Consider the following 24,756-nt stretch of genomic DNA (forward strand, 5'->3'; position numbering starts at 1 on the left):
AAAGAGGCTTTCACGGGAAGGCAATGAAGATAGATTAGACTGTGGTTTTCCAACATCCAGAGAGAATCAATCACCCCTTGATTCTTCCTATGTTGTCTTAAAAAGAAAAAGAAAGATAATGGACGTCCCTTGCTTTTGATACAAAAGCCTATCTGTTCCTAGTACTTGTCCTAAAAAGCCCATTGTTAAGGTAAGAATAATAATATCGAGTCTTTCATTCTATTCTTCTGTTATTTCTATATTCTCTTTGAAAGTATTTTTTAAGTGTTGGGGTAATTTCAAGACAGGAAGTGTTAGGTGACAGGGATTTGCAAAAGAGCTATAGTTGATATTTCACATTAATTCTTACAGAAATAATTCACCACCCTAATTTTCTTTTCATTCCAAAGTTTGTTTTCCAAAAATGTAATTCTTGATGAATTCACAAAATCCTAATAGAAAGTCTTCTGTTTGATCATAGACTATCCGTTTTGGCCATCCCTGTTACCCTCTGTGAGCAAACCATTCCCAAGTTCCACTTGAGCCGTGTAGACACGAGTCTGTGTAGACTCTGGCATCACACGCATGCGCACGCACACACACACACGCTCACACACACTCATAAACATGTAGGAGATTTCTTAGTTTTGGGGATGTACTTTATTTATTTGCCCTGAAAACAGGATTGAACTTCCCAGATCATTAAGTGAACTTCAGAGCTCCAAATCGAGGGCTTAAATATTGGGGTCTTCACAGAGAGACTCCAAACCTCCTGGACTTTAAGAAAGAAGAAGAAGAAAGCAGGCAAAACCCTAAATCCCTTAGTTAACTCTGATACACTCTGAAAAGGCAAGTCAAGTGGAAAATGTAACAGGAACATTAAAAATAAAAAAAGTCTAACATGAGACACAAGAACAAGGGGCCACCTTATGCTGTGGCCAGCCAAGAAATTCAAACATTTCGTCAGCAGGATTCCAGCCAACCCTCACACGCACTTTTATAAAGCTGGCCCCAGACACTCCAGAGCAAGATGTGGCTACGCAGTCTACTTGCCTCTTAGCTACTTCACAGGCGCTGGCAAAGTGGTCATCAGACTGGCCCAAGAGCCATGGCAAAGAATGGACTTGTAATTTACATCCTGGTTATCACCTTACTGCTGGACCAGACCACCAGCCACACATCCAAATTTAAAGCCAGGAAGCACAGCAAACGCCGAGTGAAAGGTAACGGGGCTTTTCAGGCCAGCAAAATTCTAGGTCTGCTCAGTGTGGGAAGGAACTGGGCAATGTTTGTTTCCAAACTCCTCCAGGAGAACTGTCTCTGGTGATAGTACCATGCCATCATGTGGATATGGCATTTCAGGGGACTCAGTGACCTTTTTTTTTTTTTAAAGATTTTATTTATTTATTTGACAGAGAGAGACAGCCAGCAAGAGTGGGAACACAAGCAGGGGGAGTGGGAGAGGAAGAAGCAGGCTTCTAGCTGAGGAGCCTGATGTGGGGCTCGATTCCAGGACACTGGGATCACGCCCTGAGTTAAAGGCAGACGCTTAACGACTGCACCACCCAGGCGTCCCGACTCAGTGACCTTTTAATTCTCTGGAACAGTTTGATATTTAAAGGAATCATGCAGTAGGTCCTTTTTTTAATAGAAAAAGTTTCTGTATTGTATATCCTTTGTCAAGTGAGTTTAGCCATGCAGAATGTTCTTCAGAGGGAGTTAACCTGTGAATATCTGGTTATTATGAGCAAGGGATCAAGTAGAATAGACTGATTAATAATTACAGTATACTGTTTCATTCCTAGATATTGTATAACTGTTCAAATATATTTGTAAGATAACTATAATCTTATTAAATGTATAGTCAAGGTTAGACCATTTTGTCACTGGTTATCATGTAGGTATATTTTCATACCCCTGACAATATAAATACAGTCTATACTGCACATTTAAGTTTGTTCATGTCAGAAAGAAATTGAACCTCTTTTTAAACTTAAAAATATTTCAACATGCAAAGTCATATAGTGTTCAAAAACATTTTAATCCAAAACTGAATCTCCAAGCATTCCCCAAATCTGGGTGGCTTGAACTGGGTTAAGAGGCAAAAAAGAAAAATAAAAAACAGGGTTGCCTCGGTGGCTCAGTAAGTTAAGGTACCAATTCTTGATCAGCTCAGGACATGATATCAGGGTCATGATCCCAGGGTCGTGAAATCCAGCCCTGCATTGGGCTCCACACTTGGCGGGATTCTGCTTGACATTCTCTCTCTCCCTCTGCCCCTCCCCCTGCTCATTTCTTTCTCTCTCAAATAAGTAAATCTTAAAAAAAGAAAAAAGAAAAAAGGAAATCTTGCAAAGAACAAAGATGACAGCAATTTACCTGCAACATGCTGAAAGCATAGCAAGAGGAAAAAAGCATCAAAGGAGACAAAGAGTGATTTTTTTTCTTATCTTCTGAGTCATTTTCATTTTTGTATCAGCATATTTCAAGGTCAATATTATGACACTATTTCCTTATAAATTTCACTTCATTAGTAACAAAACATACAAAACATACCAATGAAGTGCAAGCCAGACTTGACACAACATGGATGGCTGGTGGGTAAAAAGGAGGCTTGTCTTGGTGTGTTGTGTGTCACAAAATATAAAGTGCCCTGAAAAGGGGGCATTTATTTCTATGATTTAGGTCTGATGCAAGGTTTCTCCAGTGGAATCTTTTCCCCTTATACAATATTGAAATTTCCTGTTTCCTCTTTTAAATGGAAGATTAAAATACTTCTCATGCATGATAAAGTACACTGGTGAAGATGAAGGCAGGGGAAGGAGGGAGGGAGAAGATACTGTGTGATGATGTGGCGTATTTTTACTCCCAGCATCTCTTCACCGCTGGGAGGCAGTGGCAAAGCTGCCACCACCCAGCAGGGATGTGAGGAGGGGTGTGAACATGTGGATGTGTGTGTACGCTGTGGGGAGGTTTCTGAAATCATTCGGTTCAGGTCACGTAGAGCTCCCCCCACCCCACCCCCAACCACATGGAAGTGCGCACACATGCTTTTCCCTGTTTGACTTGTAACTGCGCACAACTCTTCAACATCATCCTCCCAAAGGAATTTTTGCAAGTTTTTGCTATTAAGTCCAAGAAAGCAGATTCTTAAGCAGTACAGTACGTGAAGCAATAAGGCTAAACTGACCAACATTTCTCTCTCCACTAACACATATAATTTTAAAATATTTTAAGTACCTGGGAATTATACCAAACTTTATGAAATCAAAAGTGAAAGCCATTTTTTTCTTTTTTTAAATTTTTAAAAAAGATTTTATTTATTTATTTGTCAGAGACAGAGAGAGCACAAGCAGAGGGAGTAGCAGGCAGAGGCAGAGGGAGAAGCAGGCTCCCTGATGAGCAAGGAGTCCAATGTGGGACTCGATCCCAGGACCTTGTGAATGCTTAATTGACTGTGCCAGCCAGGCATTCCAAAAGCCATTTTTTCTCTCCCAACCCTCTTCACAGGATTGCCCACTATTACTTGTTGGGAAATAATATTCCCAGACTCCTTCTAATGCACAATTAAAACCTGCTATTTTTAACCAAATAAGAATTGGCTATTAATTTATTTCATTTACTGTATCTTGGATAACTATCAACATAAGGGATACATCAGTTCTTCTAGTGGCTGCATAATATTCCATTGGGTCATAATTCATGTCATCTGTTCGCTCTTGGTGAACTTCTGTGTGGCTTCCCATCTATCGTTTTTGATCCAATGCCTCAGTGAACTGCTTTGTACACATATATTGACCCCATGCTAGGTAGGATGTTATGATATACTTCTAGAAAACTGCAGGTTCACCACACTCTCCAATGATCTCCCAAAATTATAGCATCAACAAACACTGCTCCATCTTCAGCATACAAGAGTGACCATTCTGTCACATCCTGAGAATTTAACATCGTATCATCAGCTTAAGCTCTGTCAACCTAACCAAAAAACAAAATACCTTTTAATTTGCATTTCTTTGATTGATAAAAAGGTTGACATTTCTTTGGTTGTTAGTGAGGTTGAGGTATATATCATAGGTTTACTGATCATTTTCCGGGAATTATTTTTGCATTTCTACACTGAAACTACCTTTGGAGAAAAAAAAAATGAGAGGGAGTTTCTGTTGTTGTTTTACTCAAAATGGCAACTGAGGGACTTAACTCAAAAACAAAATTTCCCTGGTATTTAATTCATAGGTCTCAATAAATTATATGTTGCAGAAATGAATAAAATTTAATTTTTGCATTGAAATAGTTATTCCCTGTATTCACTGTAGACAAAACACATCCGCATTTGTCACAAAGGTTAGGAACAGAAGTCAAGTCACCTGGATAATGATTTCCATAATGATCTCCCAGGAGCCTAATATTATTCATGTCTTCATGTTAATTACAATGTTTATAGCTTCCCTGTGGAGGCCACATATTTATATAGCATGGAGCAGGAAGCGGAGAGGGAAGGGTGATGACATTTGTAGGGGTGACAACTTGAAACTTGGAAGCAAGTCTTCAGAGGTCTTTGAGAGCCTGGCCTCCAACAGCTGATGGTTTTGCATTCTGAATGTACCCTTATATTTACTCTGGATCGAATGGTCTCTTTGAGGAACTTCATGAGTTACTGTATTTCTGAGCTGAGCTACTGGATGCTTTCAGAATTGATGTGCAATATCAAGTGAAACAGAGGTCGGGTACACCCCTGGATACCCCAGAAGGCTTTCTTAACTCAATATGGAAACACCTGGCTTGCAAAGCTTATGTTTAAGAGGATGATGAATCAGCATGTGTGCATTTGCTGAAAATGCTGAAAATCCAGCATAGAACACAGATTCCCCACATGGCATATATATAAGGAGGCAGGTGGGTTGATACCAAGCTTTAAGCATCTTCTCTGTCCAAGGCCATGTGCTAGGGATCAGGCAATTACTGTGCAGGAGCAGATCAGAAGGATGTGAAGAGCACAGACTTGGAGTAAGACAGATTCGAATCCTGACTACACCTTACTAGCTGGCTGGCCTGAGGCAGGTTAATTTGATTTCCTGTGCCTCTATTTCTTCTGTGAACTGAGCAGAGTGATGGTGTCTGTCTCACAGGAATACTGAAAGAATTAAGCTTCTGGTGCACAGTGTATGGTGGCTCTTAATATTTTTTCTTTTGGTATGTATTATAATTTATTATAATTCTTGCCTTCAAAGAGTTCGAACTGTCAATTTCTAAGACAGATCCCATCAGTCCTAGAATCTTGTTTATTCATCCAAAAAACATCATGAGCGGCTATTATGTGCCAAGCATTGTGTTAAGCATCAGGAGCAGCATGGACAGTACATTAATGTTACTGAAATTAAGTAAGTTAAAATATATATTAGAGAAAAGTGCTCTGAAGAAAAGTAAAGGTCAAAGAAAGAGATTAGTCAGACAGATGCTAATAGAGAGACGATAACCAGAAAAGCCTTCTAGAAAAGATATTTCAGCTCAATGAGGAGATGGACAAGAGCTGAAGCCAAAGTGTTCCAAGCAGGAGGAACCCAAAGGAATGGATCCTGAGATGACATACCTTGCTCTAAGATGTCTGAAAGCCAACAGTCTGACGCCTGACGGAGGGACAGTCCCACAGGGTGGGGCTGGCAAGTCATAGCAGCCCTGTCTCACCAAAGGACCATCTAGTATTATTACCACGACCAAGCTCTTATGAATCTTCCTGGCCAACTTATTTTCATGCATTAATTTTCATGTACATTCGGCTCAATTTCATCAAAACCACCCTCACCTTAGATTCTGGGTTCCAAAGCTTTATTTTATTTTATTTTATTTTATTTTATTTTATTTTATTTTATTTTTATCTTATTTTAATCATGTGCTTTTCATTCCTACCCCACCCTAAAATCTCCCCAGAAAAGGATGGAGACCTGAAGACTCAAGTTGAAAAGCTCTGGAGAGAAGTCAATGCCCTGAAGGAAATGCAAGCCCTACAGACGGGTAAGACCTGACTCATCAATGCCTTGTCTCAAAAGTGATAGGAAAAGAAATTGTGATTTGCCAGCAATTCAAACTGTACCTAGAGTACATGTCAAGTTCTAGGTGACACTTTTTAAAAGAGACATTGACAACCCAGAGAGGTGTCCAGGAGAAAGAATTCAAAAGCTGGGGAGATAACTGTTTGGGAAAATCAGCTTGATTTTTCACTCCCTTCTCCTATATATGGGTGGTATAGAAATAAAAATAAGCATTTTAGTAATGCATTTAAAAAATTTGTCCATAATTCTTCTCTAATAGGCGATGAAACAGAATTGAAGCAAATATTAATTGGTGAAAATAACTAGTATTCATTAGATGTTTACTAAGTGCCCACTGGGAGATCTGCTGAGGTTCAACTAAACACAAAATGACAGGACTCACTCTGGCCACATGGAGCACCACATGCAAAGAGAAGGCCATTGACTAGAACCACAGCTTGGCATTCCTCTTTACACGGGGGTAGAGCTCCCAGCAACCTATGCAGCTATACACCTGTTGTCCAGGAGCTACCCTCCTTGACTTCCAGGGCCCTGTAAGGAAAACAGAACCACACAGGTGGGTTCAAGAACAGGCCCTGCCCACAGGCTCATAAACCCAAGATCCAATACCTTACATAGCAACTCGAAAAGCAGAACTTCAAGGCTCCTGCATGAGACCTGTCCAATTATGAGAGTTACCACTTTCAGGGAAGACTAAAGTTATGGCCTTCCATCAAGGATGTATAACTCCCAGGTCAGCTATATGTTACCAGTTCAAGGTCATTTTTACCATAAGCAATTTTGCCTAGTAATACTGTTGACATACTTCCTTTATCAGATTTCCAGGAACAGAATTCAGAAGCTAAAGGAAGATCAAATGCCCATGCAGAAGACAAAAGAGTTTAATTAACACTTCACCCACAGCTGGGCACTAGAAATACTTTACAAACATTAACACATCAGTCCTCCAACAATTTATGAGATAGGTGCCATTAAGATTATCCTCATTTTACAGATGAAGAAACTGAAGCACAGAGAAATTAAGTATTTTCTGCAACAATTATATACCTAGTAAATGTCAGAGCCTGGTTCTCCAATGCTTTCCCCTAAAACTATCTTTATGTTTGGTTTATCCTGGATAACCTTTACCAGGGGTGAGTTATCTGCATAACAAAACCACTGTCTCTCCATATGTCAACTCAGACTTCTTTTTTTGTTTGTTTTTTAAATAATTATGAAATACCACCCAATTTCAAAAGTTCTAAGGAAATCAGGACACAATAGAGCTACACAAACTACCAAGCACGTGTATATCAGAGCAGCGTGAGGCTAAAAATGTTTTGAGGGTGGGACAGATCTGGGTTCATGTAGTTATGATCTTATCTGCTATGTAAGTTACGTTTTTACACACTAAGTCATTACAAGTAACAAGTTCTGTAAGCCTCAATATCCTGATATGTAAAGGACTGTGGTGATTATTATATGAGTTCTTTATTATAAAGCGCTTGGCACAGGGTCTGACACATACAAAATCTCCAATAAATATTAATTCATTATTATGATGACACATCATTCATTCCACAAATATTAATTGCTATTTTCCAAGTCTTGTCCTGGATGTATAACACTCACAAAGTATCTTAATATATCAAATTTCACATCTTTACAGTCTGTCTCCGAGGCACAAAAGTTCACAAGAAATGCTATCTTGCTTCGGAAGGCTTGAAGCACTTCCACGAAGCTAACGAAGACTGCATCTCCAAGGGAGGAACCTTGGTTATCCCCAGAAACTCTGACGAAATCAATGCCCTCCAAGACTATGGTAAAAGAAGCCTGCCAGGTGTCAATGACTTTTGGCTGGGCATCAATGACATGGTCACAGAGGGCAAGTTTGTTGATGTCCATGGAATCACCATCTCCTTCCTCAACTGGGACCGTGCACAGCCTAACGGTGGTAAGCGGGAAAACTGTGCCCTGTTCTCCCAGTCAGCTCAGGGCAAGTGGAGTGACGAGGTCTGTCGTAGCAGCAAGAGATACATATGTGAATTTATCATCCCTTAATAGACCCTTCTCAAAAATGCAAGATCGGTCACAATTTATAGGATAACTGTCACACGGGCATCTGTGTCCATAGGAATACAGGAGTCAGCCAATTTTGCTACCACATTTCATTGTGATTTTGCCCTGCATGGGGTACAGGAGATCAAAAAATAATGATCCAGCTATGGACACACTGTAAATGTGGCTTTTGCAAAATGGGCAATCAAATCCTTCCCACTTTCCTAGGTCCTCTCCCTTGTACAGAAACCAGGTCTGTGTTAAAAACACAAGAGCTACCTGGAAGATTTTCTCTTGAAAGTTTACTATATATTTGATTGATGAGAATTCTCTAAATCAGAGAGTCTGGGTGTGATATAATCCAGAAACCTCTCCGTCTGATGCCCGGTCTGTTCTGTCCCAGCCATTGCACCTTGCTAGCCCATAAACTTCTCTGAGTTGATGCATCCCCTGGTGGGACCTGCATCTTAGCTGACACATCAGAACGTGGATGTCTCAGAAATGTTCTGAATTAACTTTGTTTTCTTTATGACCCTCTTCTTCCACCATATACACACACTGATTTTGAAAATGCCTAGTCAAGTTCTGAAAGGAAATGATAAAGCAGCGTATCTGGTTAATTTCTAGTCCCAGAATTACATTACAATTTCTGACTTGAACGTGTAATCCTAAGGCAGGCTGTATGGGAAAATGAAGTAAGAAAAAAATATGTCTACTTTTCCCTGGCTTTAGTATCCTCATTCTCCTGGACGAAATTGAGGGTTGATATTATATATGTCAGTTTCCTTTTTTACATACTTTATGTACTTATATATTTTTAAACAAGCATATATTAAAGTCTATTGGGGCAATCTACCTTTGGAGATTGAACATTGGATTTAAATAATACTATTTTGGAGTCATACATCTATGTAATATTTTATTCTGTCAAATGCGATTTCCATTAAATAGTTTAACTAAATTGTATAAAATAACTTCATTGCCTAATATGAAATTACAAAGCTTAGGCTTGGGGGAAATGGGCTTTTCAGAAGTCAACAATTCTAAGTATATTATGTTCTTCAAATAAATGTCATTTTTTTCTTTAAATATTGAATATGTTTGATGAATAATGTCTTTCTTAGCAAACTTTAATTACACGCGCTTGGAATTAAGTTTTTAGTTTTGCTCACCACACAATAATAAAGCCTGAGTTCTGACTGATGTGGATGTATTTGGATGTTGATTAGTTATTCAAATTATGTTGGTTTCTATCAAACTGGGCACAATTTGGGAGAGGAAATACCCTGAATCTGACTGAACTAGTGATTTAGATGTCTTACGAGAATAATTTTACATGACAATAAAAAGTTGTGTGGAGGGAAGAGAAGAATATTAGGAAGAAAGTTGTACCTACAACTGTTTTTGGTTGACCCCTATTCCAACACAGACAAAATCCCCGCAAAGATTATGACAATAATGAAACTAGTAGACATTAATGGTAGTACAATCTCATCATACTCTAAGTACTGTGCCAAATTTTACATAATTCTCATTAATCTCCAGAACAATACTGGGAATTAGGCTGTAGGATTATTTCACTTCACAGAAAGGAGAACAAACTGAAAAAAGAAAGATGTGCTGGGGTGCCTGGGTGGCTCAGTCGTTAAGCATCTGCCTTTGGCTCAGGGCGTGATCCTGGCGTTCTGGGATCGAGCCCCACATCAGGCTCCTCTGCTGGGAGCCTGCTTCTTCCTCTCCCACTCCCCCTGCTTGTGTTCCCTCTCTCTCTGGCTGTCTCTCTCTCTCTCTGTCAAATAAATAAATAAAATCTTAAAAAAAAAAAAGAAAGAAAGATGTGCTAACTTGCCCCACATCACACTGCAGCAAGTATTGGAATTGTGACCAGAACTCAAAAAATTGATTCAGATCCTACATCTCTGGCAACTATGGGGGAACTATGACAATGTCAAGCCTGTTCAAGTAGGCAATGGAAGTGGACTCTAATCCATTCTCCCAGTTTCTATCATTTGGGATAACATTTTGGGCAAGCAGATGACCTCGATAAGGCATTCAGTCTGAGTTTGTTTCAAAATGGTGAATAAAGACAACCAGGGTTCATACAAGTCAGTGTCAGAGTTTGGAACTCCAGGAGATAGGGCTTATAGCTAAGATGATCCTTCTCCCAAGTACCCCAACCAGAAAGATTGAGAGAAGAAGCTTAATTCAAAAGAATAGATGAAGGTTAAAGAGGGAAATTCAAAATAAGTTTAGCATGAGGAAGAGCAAATGGATGGGAGACAGAGCAAGACTGGAAGGAATGGATTAAGAGATTATCTGGTTTGCTGAGGGGCAAACTCAGACCTTGACTTTATTATTTGGCCAACAAATTATCCAAAAGCCATACCCACAAGATGCAGTAACCTAGATTTCCTTTGGTCTATTTTGCTTGTTGGATACTACTTAGCAAACAACAATTGGTCTTCAGGCAAGATTAATAAATAGATCTTAACTCTAAGGCTAACTTTTAGGTCTCCATTAAAGTTACCAGACTAGGTAGAGAATGTGGACAAGCATCCTGATGTTTGGTGGAAAGAGTGCCCTGAACAATTAGTAATGTCTCTCCCAAGCTCATGGTAGGAGGGCATCAACATTTGCCAACATTGTCATCCCTAGGGTAAACACTTGGCTTCCTGAAGGTATCAATTATATTCAAAGCCCAACCTTCCAGGCCCTACAAGCCTTCCAGGAATCTGATTCTTATCTCTACAGCAGTGCTTCTCAAACTTTCTTATGCTTACAAATCACCTGAGGAACTTGTTAAATTGCAGATCCTGAGGGTCTGGGCTGGGGCAGAGATTCTGCGTTTCTGAAAGTTTACAGTTGAAACCAAGAGTACTAGATCATACACCACGGTCTGATGGCAAGGGCCTAAAGCTTTAGTTACTCGCCTAGTCTCTGATGGATTCCTCCAAGTCTGCTTTTCTTCAACTCAAATGTCAAGGGTAAGATCTACAGTTCATCTGCGTGAAGAACAATACTGAGAGCAATTTTCCTACCTACCACAGATGCCTCTATCCATATCATTAAATAAAGTACAAGGTAAAAATCAATTAGTTAAAGGAAGTATCAAGAGAGCCTCAAATTCATGAGGTAAAAGAGGACTTATTGAAATGATCAATGATTTCTTTCTCTTAGCATTGCTGAATAGCATTTCTTAAACTTAAAATAAAAAGACTTATAGTCTTTCCTGTTTTCAGAGTAGTGGAAACTAATCATATCCTCACAAATAAAGCTCATGGAATAAATAAAGAGGCCCACAAATTCAGCTAGTTAAGTAGCTCATTTAATCTGATTATCAGAAATGCAGAGGGTAGCTACTAACTATGAAGCACTTTCTTAGGTAATATTGGAGGAACAGAAAAGAAGGGAGTTATGGTTCCTACACTCAAGGATGTAACAACATGGCACACAGGAGGAGAGCAAGACTATTCACCGGACTATAAGAAGAAAATATTAGTACCTTACTATGCAGTTTTACCTAAACTTAACACCACAAAATGGTCAATGATTTAAATAAGCTTTTGCACAGAAATACCAAATTGAATGTACACTAACGATAAAAAAAAAAACAACACATGCACACCCATGAGCAAGCATGGCTGACAATTCTACTCCTAGTGTGATTGGTTCAAAGAACCATACATAACCCAAGCAAAACCAATTAGAATCTTTTCCAGTGGCTGTCCACTGACATGGGGCCAATGAAACTGCTGGAAATGTTAAGTTGGAACAAAGTGAATTTAGGGCTTCTGGCAGAATTCTTCCCTTCCAGATGGATGCAATGTGCAGAGTGAAGGAAAGCAAAGAGAAGCGGTAATGAGAAATGATGAGGTGGGGCAGTGGGGAGGGGAGTGGAAGAAATAACTGCATGTAGGTATGTGTTCACACAGTGCGGACTTGGTCATTTTTAAAGTCCTGGTCTCTGCTTCTGTAAATTCTATGAGCTACTCCAATCCCTTCAAGCTACACAAGACACATTATCTTTTCCATCTAAGCTATTTTTGTTGCCATATCAGCCAGGATAGGCTAGGTTATGATCTCACAGAGCTTACATCTAGATAGGCAAAACATACAATAAACAGGCAAAGAAATAAACAAGGTCATTTCTCAAAATGGTATCACAAAATGTGGAAAGATCAACATGACAAAATGGCATAACAAAATGACATAAAGAAAATAGTAACAGAAGAAAATAAAACAGAGAGACAAAAGATGGAGTGACCAGAGGGAGCAATATTAGACATGATGATCAACCCTTTTTGATACAGCTCTCTCTCCACTGAAAGAACAGAAAAGAAAGCCATCTTATAATTAGCAGGGCAAAAATCCAAGAAGGAAAGACCCTGAGAGAAGTGAGTTACCCCAAATCACCCAGCAAGCCAGGAACAGGACAGAACTAGAATTCAGTTTCCTGTCTCTTATTGCAGAGACTGGAACATGGCAGCCCAGTTCAAGGTCAGGTAAGGTCATATGACTTGGAGTCAAAAGACCCACACTGCACACTGATGACATATGGGACTCCAGATGAGAATAAATTTTGGTGCCCCCACTCCTCATCTATCAGTAGGAATGACAGATGGATCATTCCAGGACAGTGAGTTGAAACATGCATATATAATTTATGAGCAAGCACATACTCTATGGCATCTTTATGATTTTGTTGTATCATAAAAACAAAACATCTCACCATAGAAAAAATTCGAAGAGTAGAAAAAACATTTTAGAAATTATCCTTTATCTCAGTCTTTTTCATTTATTTATCCAATTAATATTTATAGAGCATACATACCCAGCACTAACTCTACCAACACCCACGCAGAGAGTTGTGGAGGATACTTCATTAGCCAATGTTATATCCAGCATTATTTTACTTATAAAAATAACCATTTTCCTAGCTTTTTCATAACGTTCTTCCCATGGTTCCATAATTTTCCAATGTGTTATTCTTTAAGGACATATATGATTGCAATTTTTCAGATACTTTTATGACTGGAATTTTACTTAAACAATTAAATATAAATGTTTTATATTTATTTAAAGAAATGGGAATTTTACTTTTTTCTTTTTCTGTAAACAGTGCTGCAATGAACATCCTGGTTTTTTTGTGGTTTTTTTTTTTTACCTTTTTTGACTTTGGATTTTCCTCCCCTGTTAAGAGAGATTTCCAGAGTGGAATTATTGAATCAAAGGGTGAGAAGAACCTTAGACAGTTTGCAACTTGGTGCTAAGTTGCTTTCTAAAAGGACTGTACAAACTGAAAAAACAGCAGGTCCCTGTAAATACCACTAACTTTGGAATCAGTCTGTCCTGGGTTTGAATACCAGCATCTGCGTGTTCACTAGCTCTGTGACCTGAAAGAAGTCATCTCAACTCACTGAATCCTTCTCCAATCTGTAAATAAGCTGAGGAAGGGTAAAACAATAATGTAAGTGGTTCATAATATTCATGATAGTTACCCCATAAAATTGTTAGGATTAAAAATAAACAGTTCCATTTTTTTTTTTGGTAATGGTTCATTTGACAAATATTCATTATTCTATTGAGCTAAAACAAAAACAAGTCGTGGCACTTGGAAGAAGCCTCACAGGTAGCCGGTAACATTATTACATTTGGTATATTATTTGAGTTACATAAATGCCACGTTGTGCTAAGAACTGGGCCTACTGTGAAGAACAAAAACACACAGGAGACCAGCATTAAATAAAAAGTTACCAAAAGAACATAATTACAAACCACGACAAACATAATTTGAAATACAGTAGGGGTACAAGGACGGAGCTTTAAAAGGACAGACTCCAAGGGTGACAGAGCCAAGAGCCGGATGATGAAGGGGTATACTCACCCCAACCACTTTTGAAACTACGTGTTTGGGCCATCTGCCTGCTAACACCCCCAGGAGCCTGAGAGAGGCTGGAGGAGTGGGGCCGTGTCCGGCCCGGGGGTGTGGGGTGGGGCGGCGGGGAAGTGGCTGCAGCAGCGCATGATCCCCCAAAGGCCGGGGCAGGCTAGGGAAAGAGGCGTGGGGCGATGGGTGCGGGGACCACGGGGCCCGACGGCGGCACCGAGGCGCTGGCGCTGGACGCGGTGCTGGGCACGCTGCTGGCTGTGCTGCTGCTGCTGGCGGTCAAGGCAGCCGCGGAGCAGCTGCGGCGGCGGCGCGCCGGTGTGGCGGTGCTAGTGGTGGGCGCCGGGCCGGTGGGGCTGACGGCTGCGCTCGTCGCTGTCCGCACCGGCCGGGTGCTGAAGCTGACCGTGCAGGACGCGCGCGCGCGCGGGGCCCGCTGCTGGGACGCCCGCAGCAGATTGCGCTGGACCCGCGCAGCGTCCGCTTCCTCAGGCCGCTGGGAGTGGACTTCGACAATGTGGAGGGCTGCTGGCGCAACGGCCACTTTTTCACCAGGGTCGGCGTCTTCCAGGAGCACCTGCTCAGCCTCCTGGAAAGGAAGGGGCAGCGGCCTGGCTTCTGTCTTCTCCTGGGCACCAAGGTGAGGCAGGGACTGGGAAAATATATCGCCTCTGACTTAGCCTCTCTACCCCCAACACCAGCTGACCACAGGGGGCTAGCGACAACTGATGGACATGATTGTCTTGTCTCTTTGCCTTGTAATGGCAAAGCTAGTTATCAAACCAGCTTTTTGAGAGAGAGAGCAAGCAATTGTCTTCCTCATCTGTAAAATGCGGGTAACATTTGAAAATATCTAGGAAGTAGAACACTACTACTTCATTATAAGTTTTTGTGACAATTTTATGAGACAGTGCAGGTAGAAGGGCATTGTACAATCTGCTGCTTATAGGAGAGGCTTAGAAAATGAAAAGTATCTACAGCTGCAAACTGATATCCAAGAACTAGAGAGAAAAGGGCCCTCATCTTTTTATAAGCAAATGCACAAAAATCAAATATCATGAGGCTTTGAGAAAAGAAATTTCCTGAGTACTCAAAGAAAAGAAGAAAATTAAAATGAAGGTATTTTCCAAGGTGTAGATTTAGCCAGCCCCTCAGCCCTGGAGTTTCCCTTTGAAGAGTGAACACTCGTAATATTTGTCGTCTTTTAGTATGGCATCATTGGGGGGGGGGGGATCCAGGCTACTATTTAGCCTTATAACAGTCTGGCTTTTTCACTTATACAAACTTACATGGCATGATAAGCCACGGTTTCTTAAAAGAATTTTCTGAGTCCCGCTGTGGGTTAATTCAAATTTATTTACTGATTTCTTTCTCTTTGTACATATTTTTCATCTCACAATAATCACATATGATGTGGGTTTTTCTATCATTTTAGCAATGGAGAAATTAAGGCTCAAAGAGATTAAGTAATTTGTTAAGGACATGAAGGTTGGAAGTCACAGAGTCAGGATTAGAATCCATATCTGCACGTCTTCAGGGTCAGGGTTCTAATACCCCATGCCGTCATTTTCTTCTGGGGGCATACGACAGATTAAAATTAAAATTAACATTAACATATAGTTATATTATCTAATTAATCTATTAGCACTCTTAACATGTACTATCACATTTATGTAGATAAGTCTAGAGAGCAGGCTCTCAAGGTCATATACCCAAAGAAAATCAGGTACCAAGCAGGAATATCTTACAACAGATTAATGTTGTTTATAGCTGTAACTGACAGAACATTCACAGTAATCAAAAACAAAACAGACCCTGGTCACATAAATCATCTTGTTCACATAAGGCAAATATTTATTAAATTTACAACAGAGCAGACATTATTGTAGATTTTTAGACGTGCAGTCATTAGTAAACATGCAACATTGAAAAGGAATGCATTAAATTGTTAATAAGCTGTTACTTCTGGATGATAGGATTTTATGGGCCAATTTTATTTTCTTCTTTGTGCTTTCCCTATTTTACACACTTTCTAAAATGAACATATATATTACTTTTAAATTGAGAAAACTGTTTTATGTATGTAAGCAGACTTAATAGACCAACTTGTTTTGATATTTTTGTGCTTGTCAAACACATTCTACAGTTAAGCCCACAGATTCACTTGAAAGCTTAATATTTCAGTAACCAAGATTTCCACTGATTTAAGTTGCAGCCCACTTTGTAGAAAAAAGACATTTTTTACAGCTAGAGTGCATCTACCAATTCAAAGAAAGGGGATGGGTGAAGAGAAAGAAAAATAATGTGAAGCAGAGACCAAGTCTTAAGAACTTTTTCACTTGAAAGTACCACAGATCCAGCACCCACAGACCAACTTTCATCCCAGGTTCAATGTAAAGAGAAGGTTATGACTATGGAGACTCCATCTCAGAATTGTGGAGCAAAAACAGTCTTCACGTGTACAAATTTTATAGGAAAATTCTGACCAGAATCAAAATGTTGTACCTATACTTCCCTCCTTTCAATTCTTTCAAATATTTTCTACCAAGTTACTTCTGCCTAGCAATCTGTACACCACCACACACACAAAAAATAAAATAAAATAAAATAAGAGCCCAATCAAGAGATTTAGGTAAAGAACATATGGATGGAAAACTTACAAATTCAAGAGACTTTCCCTGAATCCAAGAATTTCCCTATTTACAAGCACCTTCCAAAAAGACACTCTTGGTAAATAACGACTCTCCAACTTCATTGGATTTCTCCAATTTCCAACAAAAAGGAAATCCTCTTTAATGCTTAATTTACATTCTTACAGCTATCTCTGAAGCACCCGCTCCCTGTCCACTACAGGTTTCTGTTGCCTTTCTGTATTTTAGAGTACTAAGTGTTTATATTGTGTTATCCTCTTTTGTTGAGAAGATATATATAGGTGTGTGTGTATATCTTAAGTGGGGTGAGACCTGTATAGTACCAGTAATGTAAAAAAAGTGAAAAACTTAAGCTACTCTTGTCAGTGGAAAAATCAAAGCTGATGGTCAAGTTAAGACTGGTATGTTAGTAATAACCTGATGATAGCAAAGATTGTGTTGGAGTCATAAATGTCTCTTTACAAATGTCAAGGGCACAGGCAGACATTTTATAAGCTCTGTGGTTATTTATTCAAGCATGTCTGGCTCGGTTGACCTAGTGCTTTTGGTATTTGTTGGCAATTTTCTATGTTAAGAAAATATTTTTTAATCAGATGAACTTTATAGCGGTCAAAGGTCAAACAAGTAATTAAATTAACAGCAGCCCCAATGAATGAATAACCACCAACAAACTAAAGAGGGAGGTTATCTTAGGTTGGCAGCTCTCTAAATAAGTGAGGTCTGACATTAGGCAATAAAACTTACTTAACTGAGCTGCCCAGAAATAAAAGATTTCTGTGGTTTTAGTAGTTGTTGGGTTGCTGCGCACAGAATGAATGATCACTCTTGATATTAGATGCAATGCAACAAAGTAATTAAGGTTCTGAGGTCAGCCAGACCTATGTACAAAGTAAGGTTCCTAACTTCCTAATTAACTGAAAAACTTGCTCAGTCAACCGGGGCAAGTTAACTTCTGCAAGGCTCATTTTCTCAACTGTAGATCTGTATCCGCCTCTATGGGTTATTGTGAGAACTGATCAGATAATGTGCACAGGTTCCTTAGCAGATATCTGTAAGTATGCAATGATGTTAGCTATTCTTGTTCTTCTTTATGTCATCCCATTGTAAGCATACTTTCCCAACTGCAGAGAAGATGACATTTATAACCCCCCCCCCCACCACATACTCCACTCTGAGTATCTGCTGGTTTCCCCAAGGAGGCCAGAATAAAAGTCAGATCTCTGAAGAGCATTCTCAGCTCTCCTGCAGGCACATGCTCAGATCCCAAATCCTGTGTGCTCACCTGCTGTGATAAGCACTGAAAGGTAGCCTGATGTAGAGGGAAAAAGTATGAATTAGTCAACCTGAATTTGCATATGGGCTCCACCTATGACTAATTACCAGATGAAATCAGGCAAATTTCTTAATCTCTCAGATACTCAGAGTTTCTACTAAAAATTAGATATACCGAGCTCAAAGGATTATTATTGACGATTAAATGGTATGAGATGTGTGGATGTGTCAAATACTATGTATAGCGCAAAATAGATACTTAAGTTAGCACTGGTTTGTTTCCTGACACTGGCTTATGGGGTAGCCCTGTTCCGAGGTCTTCCTCTCCATACCATGCACCTCTGGGGTGCTTCTAGTATAATCCAGAAAGTGGAAACATCTGCAGAAGGTAGTAATTTTATTCCCACAAACATAGCATGTCTGCTTACTGCACAGCAAAAAATCATGCAATCACAGTGTTAGCCTTGAAAGTCTAGGACTACAGAGGCAGCATGAGCAGAAATATGCTTTGTCATATGTCATCATGAGAAGGCAGACTGAGAAGACGATGGGGATGAAATACTTTAACTATTAAATCATTTGAGTGGCATTATTGTTAGTCCCTTTCTCCCAGCTTCAATTTCCTTCCCAGAAAAAAGAAAACCTAACTAGAGTGTTCTTCCCAGATCTTTCAATTCTGAAAATTACACCATGCCACTTAGAGTAGACCTTTCCTGTCACATAAATGGGGTGGGAGAAAGGGGGGAGGTGGGGAGCCCTTCTTTCAGCTCTGTCTTATCTCCCTTATCCTCCTCTGATATTATTCTGGGATAGGAACAATCCTTGTCTTCCATGCTTAAAGTTAAAAGGAACTTTTAGGGTCTCCTGGACCACCCACTGAGAACCCTGCAGAGAGGAATGAGGAAAAGCTCCACTGTATAAACAAGTGCACCCACACACGTGCACTTTTTAAAAATACTTCACCATTTATTTCCTGTGTGACCAAGGATAAACTTTCCAAATTCTCTGAGCCTTAGTCTTATGATTTATTTATTTATTTACCATTTTATTTGAAAAAGAGAACATGAGTGGGGGAGAGGGGCAGAGGGAGAAGCATGCTCCCCGCTGAGCAGGGAGCCTGTTCCAGGAATCAATCCTAGGACCCTGGGATCATGACCTGAGCCGAAGGCAGACACTTAACTGGCTGAGCCACCCAGGCACCCTTAGTCTTCTGGTTTAAAAAAAAAATAGTCAGGTATTAAAATCTTTAAAAAAAATTGTCAGTTGAGGGAACGGACAAGAGCAATCTCCGATTGTTGAGATGCAAATAGGATAATATGTGCTTTTAGGCATCTGACAAAATGAAAATGCTCAATAGATGTTCACTTCCCCCTTCTTCTATTTAAGTCTCAAACAGACTGAGGGCCTATTGAGATCATAGTCACTTTTATTTTTTGTATATCACATAGACTCTGCACGTAGCCTGGTATAATACATTATGGAAATATTTGCATGATAGATTAAAACACAAACAGGTATTTTAAAACAAGGCAAAGGCACAATGCCCAACTCTCAGATGAGCAGAAAAGACGGAGTTGGGCCACTGGTGTATGGTTTAATTGCCAGAAATGTGGTGCTATGATGGACTGCGATTTTCCCTTTTGTTATCCACATGACACACCAGTGTTCCAGACTCAGTATCAACCGAAGACCAATTTTCAGCAAGACCAGCAAAAATCAAGAAGTGGAAATATGAGTGACAAAAAAAAGGGGGGGGGAGAATTTGGTTTTTTTTTTTAAACCAGTGGTCCTATATTTTGTGGGGGTTATGGAGTTCATCAGGGAAGCTTGAGCCCTCCCCTCCATAAAACACATGTATGCACATACACCAGCCACATGGCACCCAGTTTCAGGGGCCTTGTAAGCTCCAGTTTAGAATCCTCCATTTCAATCAACTGAAACTCTAAGTCTAAAATTTTGTAGCCATGTATCAGATGTTTGTCAACCCATTATGGACTTCTGATAAAACATGAGCAAAATGGTTAAACCGCATTGATTGTGGAGACTCTGCTGTGCCTTCAAAAGCAACTTAAAGCACCCAGAGCACAAGATCTGTGGGCTTGCCATGCTGACCATCAGGGAAAGAGGAGTCCAGATTAAATTGCTGAGAAGACTCCTTGCATTTCACAGATCAACTGCTGGGAAAGAATGTTTCAGAGGAAGTGAGGTGATCTGAGGAGCCAGGGATGGCCATCAGAAAGACTCTACCTCTGTAAGCCCTGACCACCAAGACAGCATCCACACTTCTCACTAAGCGGAGTTAATAAGGGGAAGATTTAACGCCATTTCACAGAGTTTATTTCTAAAACTCTGGAGTCTTGAGACCCCAGTGTAAGATTTCCTCCCCAAGACCTTAAACTAAGACACTTCAAAAGTCACAAGTTCGATGTTGGAAGCGAGTGTAGCTGAGGATGTCTTAGTCCATTTGAGCTGCTATTACAAAATACCACAGACTGAGTGGCTTATAAACAGTAGAGATGTATTGCTCACAGTTCTGGAGGCTAGAGGTCCAAGATCAGAGTGCAAGTATGGTTGGGTTCTGATAAGAGCCTTCTTCCGGACTGCAGACTGCTGACTTCCTGCTGTAGCCTCATACGATGGAAGGGGCTAGAGAACTCTGGGGTCTCTATTATGAGGACACTAATCACATTCATGAAGGCTCTGCCCTCATGACTCAATTACCTCCCAAAGGCCCCACGCCCCTAATACCATCACCTTGGAGGTTACAACTTCAACATACGAATTTTGAGGGGGCACACACATTCAGCCCACAGCAAGAGATGTTCTGGATAATTCCAACACTAACTGAATTTTTGCAAATGAGAGAACTTAGTGTGTTAACAGTGAGGAGCCTGGAGTGAGACTGACAGGGCTCAGATGTTACCCTTTGCCATTTACTCTTTGCATGACCTAGTACAAGTGTAACTGCCTTGTAGTAAATGCTGTGGCGTATCCCACATCCACATGCTAGGATTCAGGTACTCATTCTCCCAGTTGCTGGAAGTGTTTGCTCCTGGTTGCTCCAGGACTCCCTCCTGATGAGTTGCCCTTGACTGGAGGGAGGTGTTTCACCCAAGGTTATACCTCTTCTGGGGCAGCCTACATTGATGATGAGAAACAAAGACCAGGCCCCTTGACTCAGTTTTGGGCCCTTGCTCTTCCCATGGGCTCAGCTGAGACCTCTGTTGCAACTGCGTCCCATTTCAACTACTCTCTCCACCCAACACAGCTTCCCTCCTGCCCTCCAGATGTTAATCCTGAGGACACTCCCCAATGAACCTGCTGCATGAAAATCTTGTCTCTGAATCTATTTCTTAAGAAACTTGACTTCTGACACTCTAAAAGCCTCACTGTCTTCATGTTTAAAACAGGGATGGTAACTGTTAACTATATCATTAGGTTCTTTGAGGATGCAATGATATAATTCCGGTAAAATGCTAAGCACAGGGTTTGACACAGAGTGAGGCCTTCTCAGGATCCACAAATTGGTCCAGAGAATTAATGTTATTAGGATCAAAATCCAAGCTGGCTTCTTGGCAGAAGAAAAAGACATAAGACATATAGAAATTGACAAGCTGATCCTAAAATTCATATGGAAATGCATGGAAGCAGAGCAGACAAAACAATCTGGAAAAAGGAAAAAAAACTTGGAGAATTCACATATCCCAACTTCGAAAGTGACTACAAACCTGGAGTAATAAAGGCAGTGTGATACCGGCATAAGGATAGACATAGATCGATGGAATAAAATTGAGAGTCCAACAATAAACTTGTGTATTTATGGGCAACTGATTTTTGACAAGGGGGCCAAGTTCATTCGATGGGGAAAAATAATCTTTTCAATAAATGATGCTAGGACAATTGGATAGCTATATGCAGCAGACTCAGTTTAGAACCTTTCCTCACACCACATACCAAAATCAACTCAAAAAGGGTCCAATATCTAAATGTAAGAGCTAAAACTATAAAACTCTTAGAAGAAATCATAGGTGTAAATCTTTATGACTTTGGATTAGGCAATGGCTCAAGCAACAAAAGAAAAAAATTGACAAATCACACTTCATCAAAATCAAAATGTCTGTGCTTCAAAGGACACCATCAAAAAAATCAAAAGCAATCAACAGAATGGGATAACATATTTGCAAATAATGTATCTGATTTGTATCTAGAATATACATAGAGCCCTTTAAAATTCAACGATAAAAACACAATCCAATTTTTAAATGGGCAAAAAAAAGACAATTATTACTGCAAATGAGTCATCTAACCTTCTAGGTCTAAGGGCAAACACTGTTTTATCCCTTTCTGCATCTCTAGCACCTACCAAAGCAACGGCAAAAAACACAGGCTTTAAAACAGTATACCTATGTTTAGTTAGGACTCTGACACTTACTAGCTCTTTGATATCAGACAATTACTTCACTTCTCCAATCTTCATTTTTCTCATCTTTAAAATGGGCCTAATAATAATGCCCACCTGACAGAATTGTTGAGGCTGAATGCAAACACACATGTAAAGCTCTTAACGCATACCTAGAATAAGAAATAGTTATTAAACTGCAGTTTTAATTCCAAGAGTTAATAAAATTATTGTGAATAATAAAATTGTTAATAGTAGCAGCAACAAACAGAATAGCCAAGTCTGTTTGCTTGTCACTGCCTCGTTCATCAACAGAAAGCATCCATGTTATCATGTGTGTCAATGCGTGCTCTGTTCATCATCAGCCCATCTTTATGTCTTAGTTTACAGATGACTTTATGAGGAAGGTGGTGGTGCCAGACTGGCCCAAAATCATTGTGGTGGCTGATGGCTCCCATGGGGAGACCTGCTCTGTGCTGGGGCTCAGTCCAGATTATGTGGTGGAATCCTGCAATGCTTATGGAGCTAATGCTACCATCACAAGACTGGATCAGAGACAGGTAAGCCCTGGAGGGTCTTTCACATCATTTTTCCCACTTAATCCATTCTAAGCCGACAGGTTGATTATTAGATCACTTATGGTCCAGAGACAAGTCTGTTCTGCCTCTGAAAACCTATTTACAAAGAGCACTCAACCAGGTGGTTTCCGGGATATGTGCCCAGGTATCTTCCCACCTCACTGCACAATGGCAACTCCACAGGCTGAGTCATCAGCATGGGGAGCATTAGGGACTGTGACTTCTCCAATCAATTTGTGCCAACGATGCAATGAACATGAGTTGGTATCAACACAGAATGCTCAACCTTGGGCAAAACACGGATCATTTCAAACAAAACTGGTAAGAGAATCCATTACCCACTCTTCCAGGAATTGATCAGTTATCTTACACACATTAGCCATTAACCAGAGTGGCCCAAACTGAGAGATGGTGGGCATGTCAGCTATTCATAACCAGGATAAAAAGAGCCAACCTTTCATTGTAAAAATGAATTACCTGGGCCAACCTGCCTTATCCCAAAGTCTCCCACTTGAAGCCTCGCTTTTCCAATCTCACAAGCGTCAAAGAACCATGGGAGTTTAAACAGTCAAAAGATGTTGGGGGTATAAGTCTGGCTTTCAAACTTATCTTAATAGAAGTCCTTGAGACCATGTTTGGAGGTCTCAGTCATCACAAAATGCACCTTAGTAACTATACTTCCTTTGGTCTCTAGAAAAATAAAATATTAAGGAGCCAGCAATGTTTCAAAGAAAAACTTGCAAAAAAGTGATAAGCATCCTCATCAGTCCATTCAATCCCATCTTATTAGTTCTTGTTCTGCTTGGATCCAGTTTTTCCATTCATTCTGAAAACCCTTACCCAGTTCACTTTTAGGTCTTAAAGTTATCAGAAACCTGTATGCTAGAGTGCGGTCAGAGTCCTTTCCATGAATCTCTCTGAAGATGAAGCACCTTTGCAAAAGCATCAAAAAATTAACTGTCTGTACTTGACAGAAAGACTAAAAAAAGAAAACCATGACCATAGTTAAAGATCTGATGAGAATACATTTGATAAGGAAACGTCATTATTTTTGTAGCATACGAATAATCTAGGATAATTGGACAATGAGAATATTGACAAATTTCTAGAACTTTAAACCATTTCTGGGATACCTACATTAGTGACATACATCCATTCACATATAGAAACCTAAGAATGTTTGTCCTCATTTCTTACTTGACAATGCATCCCTTATAATTCACCACACCTAATTAGTTTAACATCTTTCTTTTACAAGATGAGAGACAAACTCTGTAAGACGTGTCCAGGGACCCTCAAATTTCAAAGTTACTTTCAAGTCAAAAAGACTTCATTTCGAATCTGATTTGGGGAAGTGGCCAAAATGTCAAAAGATGTGAACACTGGCCAAATAGGATCTCAGATCACTATGAAATAATATTTACCTATTTCACCAACATGACAACAGAAGATTTTAAAGGTGAATATAGAAGGTTACACAGTTGTGAACAAAATTTAGCTCTTTTAATATTAAGACTGGGTTTTCTTTCTTTTCTTTTCTTAGATTTTATTTATTTATTTATTTACTTACTTACTTACTTACTTACTTATTTATGAGAGACAGAGTGGGAGGCGCAGAGGGACAGGGAGAAGAGAGAATCTCAAGCAGACTCCATGCTGAATGAGGAGTGTGATATGGGGCTCAATCTCATGACCCTGAGATCATGACCTGAGCTGAAGTCAAGAGTTGGATGCTTAACAGACTGAGCCACCCATGCACCCCAAGACTGGGTTTTCTTATGTAATCAAAGAACTGATAAAGGCAATGTGAAGCAAAATAAATTATTTTGGTAACACATACATGTTTGATTTCCAGGTAGGTTACCCAAAAGGTAAAAAAACAAAACAAAACAAAACAACAACA

General features: G+C 39.9%; 1 protein-coding gene across 1 annotated transcript; it reads left to right on the top strand.

The window, feature by feature from the left end:
• Positions 1 to 1,038: 1,038 nt before the first annotated feature.
• CLEC3A (C-type lectin domain family 3 member A) lies at positions 1,039 to 9,196 on the top strand. Its single transcript, XM_008689730.1, has 3 exons — positions 1,039 to 1,202; positions 5,908 to 5,991; positions 7,678 to 9,196. The coding sequence occupies exons 1-3, from the start codon at positions 1,088 to 1,090 to the stop codon at positions 8,067 to 8,069; spliced, it is 591 nt and encodes a 196-aa protein (XP_008687952.1). The 5' UTR covers positions 1,039 to 1,087; the 3' UTR covers positions 8,070 to 9,196.
• Positions 9,197 to 24,756: the final 15,560 nt, after the last annotated feature.

This window comes from Ursus maritimus, unplaced genomic scaffold, assembly GCF_017311325.1.
Source record: "Ursus maritimus isolate PB19 unplaced genomic scaffold, ASM1731132v1 scaffold_19, whole genome shotgun sequence".
NCBI lineage: Eukaryota > Metazoa > Chordata > Mammalia > Carnivora > Ursidae > Ursus > Ursus maritimus.

Coding starts and splice junctions, on each gene's coding strand:
- CLEC3A (XM_008689730.1), top strand. CDS start 1,088: ATGGCAAAGAATGGACTTGTAATTTACATCCTGGTTATCACCTTACTG. Junction 1,203..5,907: donor CAGCAAACGCCGAGTGAAAG/GTAACGGGGCTT, acceptor AAATCTCCCCAG/AAAAGGATGGAGACCTGAAG. Junction 5,992..7,677: donor AATGCAAGCCCTACAGACGG/GTAAGACCTGAC, acceptor ACATCTTTACAG/TCTGTCTCCGAGGCACAAAA.